We start from the raw sequence: 17,523 nt of genomic DNA, 5'->3' as shown, positions 1-17,523 counted from the left end.
TTTTGGGGACAATCTTCAAGATTTTGCAGCAATTTTTATATTCCATGGATGAGTTCTGTGATTCCATGATCTCGGAATGGCGGAAAACCAAATACTTTAATCGGGTACGTGTTAAATATATAGAAATATAAATTATACACAATTTATGTTTATCTTAACTATCTCCAAACTCAAGCATAACAGCAACAATTATGCAGCAATTACTACACAGCAACTGAGGCTTTAAATTCTAGTTCATGAGGACCACAGAGCTGCTAAGGTTATTTTTATGTCTCTGCGTCCAGTATGATGGAAGTTAGAGGTAGTTTCGCATGCCAATGCTAACTAGCATTAGCACAATGACTGGAAGTCTACAGGAACAGCTTTGACTGTAAGTCTACAGGAACAGTAAGCATACTGCTAGTTAGCAATCAGTCTAACGCTAGTTAGCAACTTCTTTCAAACTGCACGCAGAGACATAAAATGGTCCCCACAAGTTCATTTGACTCTGGGGAAGTACATAAAGGAGGAAAAACCGCTTTAAAATAATAAACTGATCTCAAAATAAATGCTTTAATGCAATGCATTGCCATCCCATATAATGATAGTCCGTCAAAAGAGACATTTCAAAGATTTGTACCTTCTGAGTATCCTGTTTGGGCGGGGAAAGCCATGGTCAGGTGGCAAACTGTGCACAGAAGGGGGAGGAACCTTACTGGTCTGTGGAGGAGAGGTAGTGAGAGTGAGATAGGGGGAAAAATGGGACATGTTCCATATACACCCTATGGCAAATGCACCTTGTTTGCACCGCATCGAAGAAACAATCTCTACTTCGCCAATTGGTTACAATATTATTTTTAAAGCTTATTTTACTCCTACATTATTTACCCTCTATGATTTGAGTGTACATAAGGACAGATCGGTCAAAATGTAATGAACGATGAGTATTAAAATGTTAGATCAATGCCAGAGGGTAAACAAGTAGATTGAAGGAGATAAACAGGGTCAAACAGATCGATGGAGAGCTGAGAGCGAGAAGGAGCAGAGAGAGGGATATGTGGTGAAACAGAGGATGATGAGATTGAAAGTGGAGTTGATGAAGAGATTAGGGGAAAGCACACATGATGAGAAAAATGTGTGGGGGAGGACAGAACATTTACCATTTATGGGAATAAAGTAAAGACTAAACGGTCACAATTAAATCAAATAAAAAAAGAGTCAAAGGGGCTTTGAAAGCCTAATACAGGACACAGAGGCAGCTCAGCCCCCAAAAAGGGGTAAATCCACATCTGACCGGAAGTGGTTCATCATCTCCACGAGCAAATGACATGTCTGCATAGCCCAGGGCTGCCTGCCAGTGCTCCTTCGCCAGTCTGGCCCTGTTATTAGCTCAGCAGGCATGGCAGGCCGCTCTCACTGACCTCACACGAACTCACAGAGTCAGCCACGATGGAAAAGGGAGGGACCATAAACGTCTACAATCACACAAATAAGGGTAGAAGCAGTTTTTGAGTGAGTAGGTTTCAGGAAAGTTAACTGAACAAAGCTTGTACTTTTACCTCACACAAAAGACAGCAGAAGAAGCCTACTTTTTGCCTTCTTTTAATGTTTTTCAAAATACTTTTCTGGCCCTTTTCAAAAAGGACAGGCAAGGCAACAAACTTTACTTCATACTTTTGAGTACTTTCCAGATCCTTCTCCAAAAGGGTAGGATTTTACCTTTTGCCTCACATAAATTAAAACATTTCAATTTTGTGTGCCTTGACCACCAATTGAATCACCTATAAAATGATGATTTCACTCATTATAACATCATTATGCCATCCCCGTTTTTCCTAGATGCACTTTCACAAAATTCTGTAGACCTAAATTACCATTTACAGCAAATAAATATATATATAAAAAATGTATCAACCCGATATGTTGCCTAGTTTGCTGCCTATCTTCCTCCATCAATGATGAAAATAGAATCTCAATTGGTTTTGCTCAACTCCTTGCGACCTCTCCTCCGTCCTCCCCTCTGTTTAAAAAAGGTCAAAAGTAATCAAGGAGAGAACAGGAGGAAATGTGGAAAACAAATCAGAGGACGTACTTCGCGAGAGGAGGCTACTGAGGTGAGGAGGACACTCCTGTGTTCGTCTACTAACGAACTGACACTCCTCGACCACTCAACAACCACTTATCGGGTTTTCTGGTCACGGAGGAGAGGAGGACGGAGGAATCTCCCTGAATGTTTTGACTGGTAGCCTTAGTGGAGTTGCCAACAAATGGACGTTATCAAGGTAACACTCTATCTTAACTCCTCCTCCACATTTACTGGATTGGTTGAACAGCGCAGAAGATAACCTCGCCCGACAGTTTTTTATTTATTATTATCGTCAAGACCAGAATGTGGGGGATCTTGTTTCAGGCGTTTCTTTTATGCCTGGCTACTTTAGGTTATCTCAGGGTTTCCCAAACTCCATCCTGCCCCCCAGACACAGTAGACTATTAACAAACACAGTAGACAATTAAGTCACTGACTGCAGACACTGTTTTAGAGACAAGCAGAGTCTGTGAGCTGCCCCAAAAACACAGCCCTGCTCACATTAAATGAAGGTCTTCTCATCAAAATACACACAAATACTCTGTGTGTGTGTGTGTGTGTGTGTGTGTGTGTGTGTGTGTGTGTGTGTGTGTGTGTGTGTGTGTGTGTGTGTGTGTGTGTGTGTGTGTGTGTGTGTGTGTTCATGTTGGGGGAGTTCACTCCTATCCAGCTGGCTTGACTCAGGCTTTTTTTTTGTCACATTCTATGTGACTGAAATTCTAATAGTCAAGCACCAATCCACCTCCAACTCAGTTTCACAGAGCTTACTACTAGCCTACTAAATGAGCCCCAGACACCCTCAAAACAGAGCCACGTTCATTCACTTGACCAACGGCGACCTAGTACATACAGTGCATTCGGAAAGTTTTCAGACCCCTTGACATTTTTCACATTTTATTAAGTTACAGCCTTATTCTAAAATTGATTAAATTGTTTTTTTTCCCCTCATCAATTTACACACCATAATGACAAAGCAAAACAGAAAAATGACGTTTACATAAGTATCCAGACCCTTTACTCAGTACTTTGTTGAAGCACCTTTGACAGTGATTACAGCCTCAAGTTTTTGGGTATGATGCTACAAGCTTGGCACACCTGTATTTGGGGAGTTTCTTCCATTCTTCTCTGCAGATCCTCTCAAGCTCTGTCAGGTTGGATGGGGTGCATTTCTGCACAGTTATTTTCAGGTCTTTCCAGAGATGTTTGATCGTGTTCAAGTCCGGGCTCTGACTGGGCCACTCAAGGACATTCAGAAAACTTGTCCCGAAGCCACTCCTGCATTGTCTTGGATCGGTGCTTAGAGTCGTTGTCCTGTTGGAAGGGGAACTTTCGCCCCAGTCTGAGGTTCTGAGCACTCTGGAGGAGGTTTTCATCAAAGATCTCTCTGTACTTTGCTCTGTTCATCTTTCCCTTGATCCTGACAAGTCTTCCAGTCCCTGCCAATGAACAACATCCCAACAGCATGATGATCCCAGTTCTGGCCTTTCTGCCTGTCCTGAGCCTGATCCTGCCTACCATCCTATACCTGCCTGACTCTGATTTGGATTGCAACTCTTTGCCTGCCTTGACCTACTTATTGCCTGCCGTCCTGTGCCTGCTTGACTTACCTTTTGCCTGCCCCTGTACTTTAATAAACTCTGAGACTCATACTATCCGCCTCCTGTGTCTGCATCTGGGTCTTAGCCTGAACCATTATAGTAGAAACATCTCAAGGATGATCAATGGAAACAGAATGCACCTGAGCTCTAGTCTCATAGCAAAGGGTCTGAATACTTATGTAAATAAGGTATTTCTGTTTTTAATTTTAATACATTTGCTAAATTTTCTAAATACCTGTTTTCATTTTGTCATTATGGGGTATTGTGTGTAGATTGAGGGAAAACATTTATTTAATACATTTTAGAATAAGGCTGTAACATAACAAAATGTGGAAAAAGTCAAGGGGTCTGAATACTTTCCAAATGCACAGTATGTTATACATGTACACTTCTCTGGATACCCAAGGTCACCATACATCAGGGATCATCAACTAGATTCAGCCGCGGGCCGATTTTATTTCTGGAGTGAATGGTCGGGGGGACAGAACATAATTACAAATAATTTATAGACTGCAAATTGAACACAAGAAGCCCAAACAGATATAATGTTTGACTAAAACATAATAATTTCAAACCTTGCTAACATTTGTATACAATCATGCGTCTCTCTGTTATGCATGGGAATACTTGGCAACAGATATCTTAAATTAAAATCACTTGGAGCTGATTTCCTGGTGTTTTTACAGTCTTATGTCCAACAATGAAAATTCCACCCACATTTGTCTTAATAATTTGTTGTTGTTTTTTGTTCAGAAAACTTGGGGGGACAAATAAAACCTGGCCCGCGGGCCGCCAGTTGGGGAACCCTGCCTTACATCATGATACAAGTAATGGTACTGAAGAGATAAGTGCAGGAGATACCACATTGCCTACACTGAGCTGTCTGTGTTAAAGGGCTTGTACAGTAGCTACTCTGGTGCGGGTTGTAGCTATATACAGTGGGGAGAACAAGTATTTGATACACTGCCGGTTTTGCAGGTTTTCCTACTTACAAAGCATGTAGAGGTCTAATTTTTTATCATAGGTACCCTTCAACTGTGAGAGACGGATTCTAAAACAAAAATCCAGAAAATCACATTGTATGATTTTTAAATAATTAATTTGCATTTTATTGTATGACAAGTATTTGATACATCAGAAAAGCAGAACTTAATATTTGGTACAGAAACCTTTGTTTGCAATTACAGAGATCATACGTTTCCTGTAGTTCTTGACCAGGTTTGCACACACTGCAACGGGGATTTTGGCCCACTCCTCCATACAGACCTTCTCCAGATCCTTCAGGTTTTGGGATGTCGCTGGTCAATACGGACTTTCAGCTCCCTCCAAAGATTTTCTATTGGGTTCAGGTCTGGAGACTGGCTAGGCCACTCCAGGACCTTGAGATGCTTCTTACGGAGCCACTCCTTAGTTGCCCTGGCTGTGTGTTTCGGGTCGTTGTCATGCTGGAAGACCCAGCCACGACCCATCTTCAATGCTCTTACTGAGGGAAGGATGTTGTTGGCCAAGATCTTGCGATACACTGCCCCATCCATCCTCCCCTCAATACGGTGCAGTCGTCCTGTCCCCTTTGCAGAAAAGCATCCCCAAAGAATGATGTTTCCACCTCCATGCTTCACGGTTGGGATGGTGTTCTTGGGGTTGTACTCATCCTTCTTCTTCCTCCAAACACGGCGAGTGCAGTTTAGACCAAAAAGCTCTATTTTTGTCTCATCAGACCACATGACCTTCTCCCATTCCTCCTCTGGATCATCCAGATGGTCATTGGCAAACTTCAGACGGGCCTGGGCATGTGCTGGCTTGAGCAGGGGGACCTTGCGTGCGCTGCATGATTTTAATCCATGACGGTGTAGTGTGTTACTAATGGTTTTCTTTGAGACTGTGGCCCCAGCTCTCTTCAGGTCATTGACCAGGTCCTGCCGTGTAGTTCTGGGCTGATCCCTCACCTTTCTCATGATCATTGATGCCCCACGAGGTGAGATCTTGCATGGAGCCCCAGACCGAGGGTGATTGACCGTCATCTTGAACTTCTTCAATTTTCTAATAATTGCGCCAACAGTTGTTGCCTTCTCACCAAGCTGCTTGTCTATTGTCCTGTAGCCCATCCCAGCCTTGTGCAGGTCTACAATTTTACCCCTGATGTCCTTACACAGCTCTCTGGTCTTGGCCATTGTGGAGAGGTTGGAGTCTGTTTGATTGAGTGTGTGGACAGGTTTCTTTTATACAGGTAACGAGTTCAAACAGGTGCAGTTAATACAGGTAATGAGTGGAGAACAGGAGGGCTTCTTAAAGAAAAACTAACATGTCTGTGAGAGGCGGAATTCTTACTGGTTGGTAGGTGATCAAATACTTATGTCATGCAATAAAATGCATATTAATTACTTAAAAATCATACAATGTGATTTTCTGGATTTTTTTTAGATTCTGTCACAGTTGAAGTGTACCTATGATAATAATTATAGACCTCTACTTGCTTTGTAAGTAGGAAACACTGCCGATTTTGCAGGTTATCAAATACTTGTTCTCCCCACTGTATGTATATGCGGTTGTTGCTCGATCTGTTTGAGGCTTTAAGTACTAAGAATATTGTAGTCCAGACCTATACTCGCGTCATTGATATTCTTAATTGACGCTTGTTTTGCTTTGAGATTTGTTTACTTGTATGTGTTGTGTGCAATTCAGCTTTTAACTGCCAAGTACGACCTACATGTAAAATGTAATATACTACTACTGCTCACTCTGATGAGTTAAGTGAAACTGAAAGTCATGTCCCTTTGACTATGAGCATTTTGGGACCACTTCAAAGCATGTGCTTAAAGCGGTGTCTTTACAAAGTAATTACATGGACAGAGACAGTTGAACTAGAGTGTAAATAAATCTGATTCTATATTACTTAAAGGTAGTCTCGGCATTATGACGTTGGCATGAGCAGCACCGCAGAAATTGAGATGAGAACGATGCAAGACTTTGCTCTCACACGGTCACACATACAATTGAAGTCGGGAGTTTACATATACCTTAGCCAAATACATTTAAACTCAGTTTTCACAATTCCTGACATTTATTCCTCTGAAGAATTCCCTGTCTTAGGTCAGTTAGGATCACAACTTTATTTTAAGAATGTGAAATGTCAGAATAATAGTAGAGAGTGATTCATTTCATCTTTTATTTCTTTCAGCACATTCCCAGTTGGTCAGAAGTTTACATACACTCAATTAGTATTTGGTAGCATTGCCTTTAAATTGTTTAACTTCGGTCAAATGTTTCGGGTAGCCCTCCACAAGCTTCCCACAATAAGTTGGGTGAATTTTGTCCCATTCCTCCTGACTGAGTTGGTGTAATTGAGTCAGGTTTGTAGGCCTTCTTGCTCGCACACTCTTTTTCAGTTCTGCCCCCCAAAATTATATGGGATTGAGGTCAGGGCTTTGATGGCCACTCCAATACCTTGACTTTGTTGTCCTTAAGCCATTTTGCTACAACTTTGGAAGTATGATTGGGGTCATTGTCCATTTGGAAGACCCATTTGCAACCAAGCTTTAACCTCTTTAACCTGACTGATGGCTTGAGATGTTGCTTCAATATATACACATAATTTTCCATCCTCATGTTGCCATCTATTTTGTGAAGTGCACCAGTCCCTCCTGCACCAAAGCACCCCCACAACATGATGCTGCCACCATCGTGCTTCACGGTTGGGATGGTGTTCTTCGGCTTGCAAGCATCCCCCTTTTTCCTCCAAACATAACGATGGTCATTATGGCCAAACAGTTCTATTTTTGTTTAATCAGATCAGGGGACATTTCTCCAAAAAAGTATGATCTTTCTCCCCATGTGCAGTTGCAAAACGTAGTCAGGCTTTTTGTGGCGATTTTGGAGCAGTGGCTTCTTCCTTGCCTTTTAGGTTATGTCGATATAGGACTCGTTTTACTGTGTACATTCGTCCCTGTTTCCTCCAGCATCTTCACAAGGTCCTTTGCTGTTGTTCTGGGATTGATTTGCACTTTTCGCACCAAAGTACGTTCATCTCTAGGAGAAAGAATGCGCCTCCTTCCTGAGCAGTATGACGGCTGCGTGGTCCCATGGTGTTTATACTCGCGTACTATTGTTTGTACAGATGAACTTGGTACCTTCAGGCATTTGGAAATTGCTCCCAAGGATGAACCAGACTCGTGGAGGTTTACAATTCTTCTTCTGAGGTCTTGGCTGATTTCTTTTGATTTTCCAATGATGTCAAACAAGGAGGCACTGAGTTTGAAGGTAGGCCTTGAAATACATCCACAGGTACACCTCCAATTGACTCAAATGATGTCAATTTGTCACGACTTCCGCCAAAGTTGGTCCCTCTCCTTGTTCGGGTGGTGTTCGGCGGTCAAAGTCACTGACTTTCTAGCCATCGCTGATCCTCTTTTTATTTTCCTTTGGTTTTGTCTTGTATCACACCTGGTTTCAATCCCATCAATTACATTTTGTGTATTTAACCCTCTGTTCCCCCTCATGTGTTTGTCGGTGAATGTTATTTGTAAGTGTTTGTGCACATTTGTCCTGGCGTGCGTAGGGTATTGTACCCATGTGTTATATTTGTTATGTTTCTCTGTGAGTTTTTGTTTAATAAACTGCGCCGCTGGAAACACAGTTTTCTCTCCTGCGTCTGACTTCTCTGCCGTCAGTACGCACCCCCTTACAGAATCACCGACCGAACTATGGAGTCAGCAGGAGCAGGTACCCCGGTTATAGAGTTGGAGGAGCGCGTCCAGGAGCACGCAGCAATGCTTCACCATCTTGGCACCGCCATGGACCGCGACTATGGACCGCTGGGAGAGACAGTGAGTTCTTCCAGCGCCTCCACCAGCACAACCTGGTGAAAGTCTTCTCTGAGCGCCCCTTTTCCACCTGGTTCCAGTGGGATTCGGTTCTCCCTGCCTCAGGAGTACGAAGGAGAGGCTGCGAACTACCAGGGGTTCCTGCTTCAACTGGAGCTATACCTGGCCACCGTCCACCCAGCTCTATTGGACCGTGAGAGGGTGTCCGCCCTCGTCTCGTGCCTCACCGGGAAAGCCCTGGAGTGGGTCAACACTGGCAGGAGACAAGGAGTGCCCAGGAGTTCGCCCTGGAGTTTAGGACCCTGGCTGCCGGCGCGGGATGGAGCGACAGGGCACTGATCGACCATTACCGCTGCAGTCTGCGCGAGGACGTCTGTCAGGAGTTGGCCTGCAGAGACACCACCCTCACATTCGACCAGCTGGTGGACTTGTCCATCCGGCTGGACAACCTGCTGGCTACCCGCGGACGCTCTGATCAGGGTCCGGTGGTTCCATCCTCCCACACACCCTCTCCGGTTTTTGGGGCGAGGAGAGTGAACGAGGTATGTTTAGGTTACAGCTTCCCCCCGATTACCGCATTAACCCCTCGTTCCATGTGTCTCTCCTCAGGCCGGTGGTGGCTGGCCCGCTCCAGGAGTCTGAGGTGTGGGAGGTTCCTCCGCACCCTCTGGACATCGGGGGGGCCCCGGCGTTTTCTGTTCGCTCCATACTGGATTCGAGGAGCCTGGCGAGGGGCCGTCAGTATCTCATGGAGTGGGAGGGGTACAACCCGGAGGGGTACAGCCCGGAGGAGAGGAACTGAGTTCCGGTCGAGGACGTGTTTGACCCATCTATGCTGCAGGAGTTCCACCGTCTTCGTCGTATCGCCCTGCGCCTCACCCATTCGACACCGGTCGACGCTCTGCTGGGGCCGCGCGTCAGGGGGGTGTACTGTCACGACTTCCGCCGAAGTTGTATTTAACCCTCTGTTCCCCCTCATGTGTTTGTCGGTGAATGTTATTTGTAAGTGTTTGTGCACATTTGTCCTGGCGTGCGTAGGGTATTGTACCCATGTGTTATATTTGTTATGTTTCCCGGTGAGTTTTTGTTTAATAAACTGCACCGCTGGAAACACAGTTTTCTATCCTGCGTCTGACTTCTCTGCCGCCAGTATGCGCCCCCTTACACAATTAGCCAATCAGAAGCTTCTAAAGCCATGTCATCATTTTCTGGAATTTCCCAAGCTGTTTGAAGGCACAGTCAACTTAGTGTATGTAATTGTTTTACCCACTGAAATTGTGATACAGTGAATTATAAGTGAAATAATCTGTCTGTAAACAATTGTTGGAAAAATTACTTGTGTCGTGCAAAGTAGATGTTCTAACCGACTTGCCAAAACTATAGTTTGTTAACAAGAAATTTGTGGAGTGGTTGAAAATTGACTCCAACCTAAGTGTATGTAAACATCTGACTTCAACTGTAGTGTCTGCGCAGGTACGGGTGTGCTTCACACAGCTACAAAGTGGTAGCTACAGGACCAAAACAGCAGATAAATTTAGCCTCACGCTTCAACTCTGAAGTCGCTCGCAATTGAGTCAATTGCAGCACACAGATCATTAATCTATTCTTTTTTTTAATTCCACCCTTATTCTTATCATTGCTGTTACTGTATATCAAATCCAGTCAAAGGAATCCATACACAGAGCAGACAAACAGACACAAGTGTCGTATAAACCGACACTGCCTTGTGGTTGAATAAATGTTGTTTGTATTCGTGCCAGCTGGGTTAGCTCCACAGACAGGCAGCCATTAATATTCTTGACTGGAAAACGTCGGACAAAAGGCGAGCGGCACGAGAGTGGACAGCTGCACACTGTGTTTCACTTTATACCCATTCTCTTACAAACGTCCACATTGGGAAATTACAGGACAAGAGATACTGGCCCGTTTTCTTTATTTCATGGAAAAAGAAGCCAAAAGCTACTAGGAATCACTTAAAACAGGATTTGAAGAAAAGCAATGACCACATGAAGAGAACACTAACCAAGGGCCTCTCAAACTGTACCATTGTTACGCGAGTATCCGTAAACACAGGTTTGTGTTCATCCTGATGGCGACAGACTGATGACGGTGAATAAAATGGCAGTCAGGCCTGATTTGTTGGGTGCCTCTTGGCCACATCTTTCAGAAAGAACGTCCTTGGCCAGTTATTGTGCAGTCAGCTTTTCTGTTCTTTTTAATTAAGAAAACAGGGAATAGAACTCAAGCGTGGCCCAGAGACGCCACCAACAGCACTGCCATGTCCAGAAAAAGCTGCCTGTGCAATATCCTCAAGTACATGGTACACACAGTACAAAATAGGGCTCTTTTAACCAGCTCTTTCATCCACAGACGCTGAGACGTGATAGTACTGCGTCCCCTTGTAACATAGCTACGCTATCGTCCGCGGGGGGATGCACAGTCCGAATGCGCACCTTCCTAAAAATTCCCAACCAACGTGGCTCCATGTACGCGTCCTTTTTTCATTTGAATGTGTTGACAGTTGAAGAGAATTTCTTGAGCCGCGCTGAAAATTTGAAAGCCAAAAGGTCCATTATTGTAGAACACATGGTTTGGACCATGATGGACGCTTTATGCAGACACAAAAAGACAGGCACAATGCAAGCAGATCGCTTATGTAGCTGTCGAGGAGGTATTGTGGGGACTTCGAAAATAGGTTATCACAACCCATGCTGCACTTTACTATGATGTCAAACACTTGTACTGCACTGTACAAGAGCCATATCAAATCACACAAACAGCTACAAGCTCTAGGTAAGACAGCACTGACTCTTGAAACCATTTTAGTGAGGTTACGTTTTCCGTCACTTCATTTCAAGGTTGCTTAATGGAGAGTTTTTGTTTAGAAATAATCTTACTCTCCCTCCTTACCTCCTGCTCTCCACTTCCATCAGTACTTGTTCAGGCCCATTCACTTATATGGACACCTCTCACTTTTCTGCTTATGCCCCCCCCCCCCCCCCCCCCCTATATACCGTGTCCATTACTGAGTTGAACTAAAGAAGCCCACAGTCCCCGAGGCTGTGTGGTGAAAGCCAGAGAAACAGAGTGCACTCAGAGCGTCCTGCTCTCGCCTCCTGCAGGGTGGGATGAAAGACAAGAAAGGTGCATGATGTCCTGATTTCCCTGGATGAGGAGACTGAGGAGACTGTGTCACAGGGGAAGCAGAGGATTTTAGCAGTCTCTGCACGGTCTAGCAAGGGCACAACATCCACATGTTGTTTTATAGAAAATTGCAAAAGAAATGTTCTGGCCCAGATACACACAAGAGAATGTTGGCCGCTTGTTTTTAATTCTCTCGGCTCTTAGTCTCTTCATCACTGGTCTAACCCACGTAACCCTAGTTCATTTGTCTAACTTCCCCTTGTTCAATGAACACAGAAGGATAGTGCAAGTTCCCTTTTTTTAAGTACTACCTCTGAATCTCCCCTACAACCTTGTCTGTTAAATGGATACTTCACCCACTTGACATATTTGTTTCCTTACTCTGAAACGAAAATCCACACTTTGGATTGAAAGGAAACAATGTCATTTGGGTGAAATATCCCCTTAACAACCATGTAGACCTCAGATACCTTTTTTTGCTTGTTCCTCAAACCTGCTTCCTCAAATTCATAAATCACTCGTATCTTTTAACATAAAAAAAGTCCCTTGGGGAAAATTACTCTCCCAACTCCCCCAACTTACGGCCGCATCGTAACTTGAGAAATGTGTGTGTGCTGTAATTCGAACTTCCATGTAAATCAGGAATTGATGTCAATGGGAGATTGATGTCATTGACTTGGAAATCTCTAGTCAGGATTATTCTATATTCTTTGGGCTGGACTGGAAATTCCAAAGAGATTGTAAATGCTAATATACAGTGCCTTGCGAAAGTATTCGACCCCCTTGAACTTTGCGACCTTTTGCCACATTTCAGGCTTCAAACATAAAGATATACAACTGTATTTTTTTGTGAAGAATCAACAACAAGTGGGACACAATCATGAAGTGGAACGACATTTATTGGATATTTAAAACTTTTTTAACAAATCAAAAACTGAAAAATTGGCCGTGCAAAATTATTCAGCCCCCTTAAGTTAATACATTGTAGCGCCACCTTTTGCTGCGATTACAGCTGTAAGTCGCTTGGGGTATGTCTCTATCAGTTTTGCACATCGAGAGACTGAATTTTTTTCCCATTCCTCCTTGCAAAACAGCTCGAGCTCAGTGAGGTTGGATGGAGAGCATTTGTGAACAGCAGTTTTCAGTTCTTTCCACAGATTCTCGATTGGATTCAGGTCTGGACTTTGACTTGGCCATTCTAACACCTGGATATGTTTATTTTTGAACCATTCCATTGTAGATTTTGCTTTATGTTTTGGATCATTGTCTTGTTGGAAGACAAATCTCCGTCCCAGTCTCAGGTCTTTTGCAGACTCCATCAGGTTTTCTTCCAGAATGGTCCTGTATTTGGCTCCATCCATCTTCCCATCAATTTTAACCATCTTCCCTGTCCCTGCTGAAGAAAAGCAGGCCCAAACCATGATGCTGCAACCACCATGTTTGACAGTGGGGATGGTGTGTTCAGGGTGATGAGCTGTGTTGCTTTTACGCCAAACATAACGTTTTGCATTGTTGCCAAAAAGCTCAATTTTGGTTTCATCTGACCAAAGCACCTTCTTCCACATGTTTGGTGTGTCTCCCAGGTGGCTTGTGGCAAACTTTAAACGACACTTTTTATGGATATCTTTAAGAAATGGCTTTCTTCTTGCCACTCTTCCATAAAGGCCAGATTTGTGCAATATATGACTGATTGTTGTCCTATGGACAGAGTCTCCCACCTCAGCTGTAGATCTCTGCAGTTCATCCAGAGTGATCATGGGCCTCTTGGCTGCATCTCTGATCATGATGAGCTGTATGAGCTGAAAGTTTAGAGGGACGGCCAGGTCTTGGTAGATTTGCAGTGGTCTGATACTCCTTCCATTTCAATATTATCGCTTGCACAGTGCTCCTTGGGATGTTTAAAGCTTGGGAAATATTTTTGTATCCAAATCCGGCTTTAAACTTCTTCACAACAGTATCTCGGACCTGCCTGGTGTGTTCCTTGTTCTTCATGATGCTCTCTGCGCTTTTAACGGACCTCTGAGACTCTCACAGTGCAGGTGCATTTATACGGAGACTTGATTACACACAGGTGGATTGTATTTATCATCATTAGTCATTTAGGTCAACATTGGATCATTCAGAGATCCTCACTGAACTTCTGGAGAGAGTTTGCTGCACTGAAAGTAAAGGGGCTGAATAATTTTGCACGCCCAATTTTTCCGTTTTTGATTTGTTAAAAAAGTTTGAAATATCCAATAAATGTCGTTCCACTTCATGATTGTGTCCCACTTGTTGTTGATTCTTCACAAAAAAATACAGTTTTATATCTTTATGTTTGAAGCCTGAAATGTGGCAAAAGGTCGCAAAGTTCAAGGGGGCCAAATACTTTCGCAAGGTACTGTATCTATTAAGTTTATCCATCCATCCTTCCATTTCATTTAGCCATCAAAATGTGTGTGAATCACACAACCACCCTACTATTGAAATTTCAGCTTCTTGAGTGTGAAACGGTTGGTTGAAAATGTTATTTGATGGCACCCAGAGTCTATCAGAAAGTGTCTTCAAATAAACTAAAAAAAGCATTGAAATTGAATTGACCCCAACTCTGGTTTCAACCTAGTTGTACAACCTACCAGTGGTTGATGAACTCTTCAGAAGTTCACATTCACAACCAATAGTGGCAATAACATTTGTTTTTCAAGACCGTATCTCTCAAAAATATCTTGGGGGGTGGGTGTTCTACTGTAATATGGGATATAGACAACAACCTTTGTAGCAACAAAGTACACAAGCTAGCGATAGTAACAAGTAATATATGCCCACCGTGTCACCAGCCATTTGAAACCATATCTGGCATCATAGGTTGGTTAAAAGGAGCCCTGAAGTTCAATATTGATAATAGTTTGGTAGTTATTAGCTAGAATCCTATTGGTGCCACTAGATTAAAGTGCCTAAGCAGTGCCGCAGGGGTCAAAACCCATCATGTGAATAAGCAACGACTCTCTTTAGAAAAGAGTTCATGTTAAAATGAAATATTTCACCACGGTTTCGTCCCACCACAGTTGCTACTTATTAGGCTTTAATGTCCAAAGCAGCCATTTTTATTTCTGGGTAAGAATAAAGTACCTTACTGTGATTGTTTTCTATAAAAATTCTCAAAAAGAAACAAAAATAATTTTGCTAAGACTGTCTGGGAGTGGTCTGAGTGGGGAGTGGAAAACTGAAAACTAGCTGTTATTGGCAGAGAGGTTTGGAACTCTCCACCTTATTGTTCTATTGATGATGTCACCAGGCAGGCCAAAACTCCATCCTACCAAAACATGCTACAATTTCAGGCTGTCTTTTCAAAGAGCTCTTATACTAAAAGGGCATTATCGTCCTTTTCACAATTTCACAGTATTATTCCAACCTCAGAGTGTGGAAGAAAAAAAAAAAAAATATATATATATATATATATATATATATAAAACACAGCAAAATCACGTTTTTGGCTGCACCAAAGACTGACGCTTATAGCCTGTGATGCCAAAGGCAACATGTCCACTAAGAGACTACATTAGAGAGGGGGACAGAGAGGGGGACAGAGAGGGGGGGAATAGAGAGCTCGCAGGGAGGAGAAAACCCACTGGGTACAGACGTCAATTCAACGTCTATTCCTTCAATTTCATTGAAGTTACGTGGAAACAAAGTTGATTCAACCACTGTGTGCCCAGTGGGAATAGACAGAGTGGGAGAAAGGACAAGTAAAGACTAAAGACAGTGAGAGAGGTGTTATTTGTGACCCTGTTGAAACTGAGAAGTACTAGGAGTGGTACTGTGCTAGAGGACAGCAAAAAACGAAAGTGGTGAAGGAAAGTTATTTTGTGCTTAAATGGATAGATAGAATAGAGAGAGAGTTTAATGGTGTTTAGGTTTCTACATTACAAAAAGAGCTAAGACCTAAAAGTCTAAGCCATTGATTTTTAATTTTAGTACCCCTTTAGGTGTATATATATATATATATATATATATATTTAGGTATATATATATATATATATATATATATAAATTAATGTATGATTTGATAAAATATTTGATTTGGCATTTACTACTATTGCCACTAGAAACATATTGAATAATACATTCATAAATGCCCCCCAAAAAATACAGTAAAAAAAAGAAATCATAAGGAATGAGGTTTATAAGTGTCAGGAAATATTTTGCTTTTTTTGAACAAATATTTAACCCCTTACTTTTGTTTGCACAAAACTACACTCATACTTACATTAATTTGTATGAACACCATAGTATTCCAGAGATTCTCATCTCTCCATAGAGTGGTCACTTTAGTTTGTAGGCCGAACCCTTTTGGATGCTTCACATTTTATTTGTGAGAAGATTGATTTTTGGACATCTCATGGTTTGACAAACACCACTGTAGCTTGGCCACCTTCCACCACAGATGCAGAAGGCTGACATATGTGGATGTGGTCATTGAGGCAGCCCATGTACACCAAAAACATATCTCTAGTTTAAATTAAAGGATTTTTATGGGGATTGTTTAAAATGATGTTACTTAGATTGACGCACGGGTGCGTCAATAGACTCTTAATGGTTAAACCAACCATGGGCAGAAGGTGTCTCTTACTAAATAATACTGCTGATGAAAGTGCGTATTTATGTGGAAATACAGTTTGTGGAACATTTTGCAAAGCTCTGTAGTATTAAACTTTAAGCTACAAAGCAAAGTTAAAGATGCACCAGTCAAAGGACAATGCAGAGACATTGTGAAATGAAAAGTTATGCTTCTGGATTTATTCTCAATCTGATGAAAATATGTTCAAATTACGCATCCGATTTTAACTGTAGAATAAACGTCGAACATTATTCTTCAGAAAAAAACATTCTGAGGGCGCAGGTGAGTTTAAAAGAAATACGACCCTAAACGGTCTAATCCTGCTTGTAGCCCAATTATAGCCCATGTAAATAAGAGTAGGCTAAATTCAGGACCACCGGGGAAGGAAAGCAATGAGAGGAAAAAAAGAAAATTGCATGTCACACATCAATGCAGGCTATATATATATATATATGACAAAGCCAACTATAACTTTCTGCCCTCATTTAAACGCCATCGGTCCAAACTTGTTAGGCTAAATTATCAATAAAACGACACCTACCGCATTATTTCGACAAACATTTCGATTAATGGTTGTCCAATCCTGGATTTTCTAATATTTTTTGGGTTGAAAGGATGGGAAGTCTTTTCGGCATCGGCTCCCTCACTTGGTGCAGTGCGCGCGGGATAATGCGACGTTCAATACTGTACCCAAGAATACTGGGAACTCTATGCAGGTATGGGACGCGTACGTCCGACCGGCTGCAAAGGAGAGGAAGAAAAGAGAGAGTTTGGGACAGTGAGGGCAAATATGAAATCTTGAACTGCCCACTTTTGTCATTCAACTAAGAGGATGGAGGAGAATGTGTCCGTGTAAAGGGATGGGGTAAAAGTGGGATGGGATGACATACATGGCAATGCAGTTGAACTGTTTGAGCGACGTCTCAACGTAGGCTTATTCGTGACGATTGATGACGTTTAATGGAAAGGATCAGACATGGTTTTATTGCAAGGGGGAATATAAGATAAATGCGGTGGGTAGAGAGGAGAGACGAAGGGGGAGAGTGCGTCAGTCAGTGCAGCATTCGGGCAAATTGCTGATGCTGCAGGTAAGCAACGAGAGAGAATAGACTAGAGTCGCAGAGAGCATGCAAAGAAGGCGATGGGATGATGCAGCCTATGAAAAAGTTTTATTGAATATAACGTATGCCTGCAGGTAACCATGAATAATGCATTTACAATAAGTTTAGAATCCATTTCAATTGGTTTATTCTGGTCAATGAACACTATACAAATCATTTCGAAATTCCAGATGTGAAT

The 17,523-nt window shown here is 42.6% G+C and overlaps 1 protein-coding gene across 1 annotated transcript in view; it reads right to left on the bottom strand.

The window, feature by feature from the left end:
• The window catches only part of LOC139372324 (brevican core protein-like), a 33,350-nt gene extending 16,502 nt beyond the window's left edge, over window positions 1–16,848 (bottom strand). The window contains exons 1-2 of the mRNA XM_071112050.1: window positions 16,766–16,848; window positions 620–699 (exon numbers count right to left, since the gene is read on the bottom strand). Coding sequence (XP_070968151.1) covers window positions 620–699; window positions 16,766–16,785 — 100 coding nt within the window. The 5' untranslated portion in view covers window positions 16,786–16,848. The remainder of the gene's footprint in view (window positions 1–619; window positions 700–16,765) is intronic.
• Window positions 16,849–17,523: the final 675 nt, after the last annotated feature.

This window comes from Oncorhynchus clarkii, chromosome 18, assembly GCF_045791955.1.
Source record: "Oncorhynchus clarkii lewisi isolate Uvic-CL-2024 chromosome 18, UVic_Ocla_1.0, whole genome shotgun sequence".
Lineage (NCBI taxonomy): Eukaryota > Metazoa > Chordata > Actinopteri > Salmoniformes > Salmonidae > Oncorhynchus > Oncorhynchus clarkii.
Note: the sequence above shows the minus strand (reverse complement) of the source record. Positions and strands in the feature narration are given on the sequence as shown.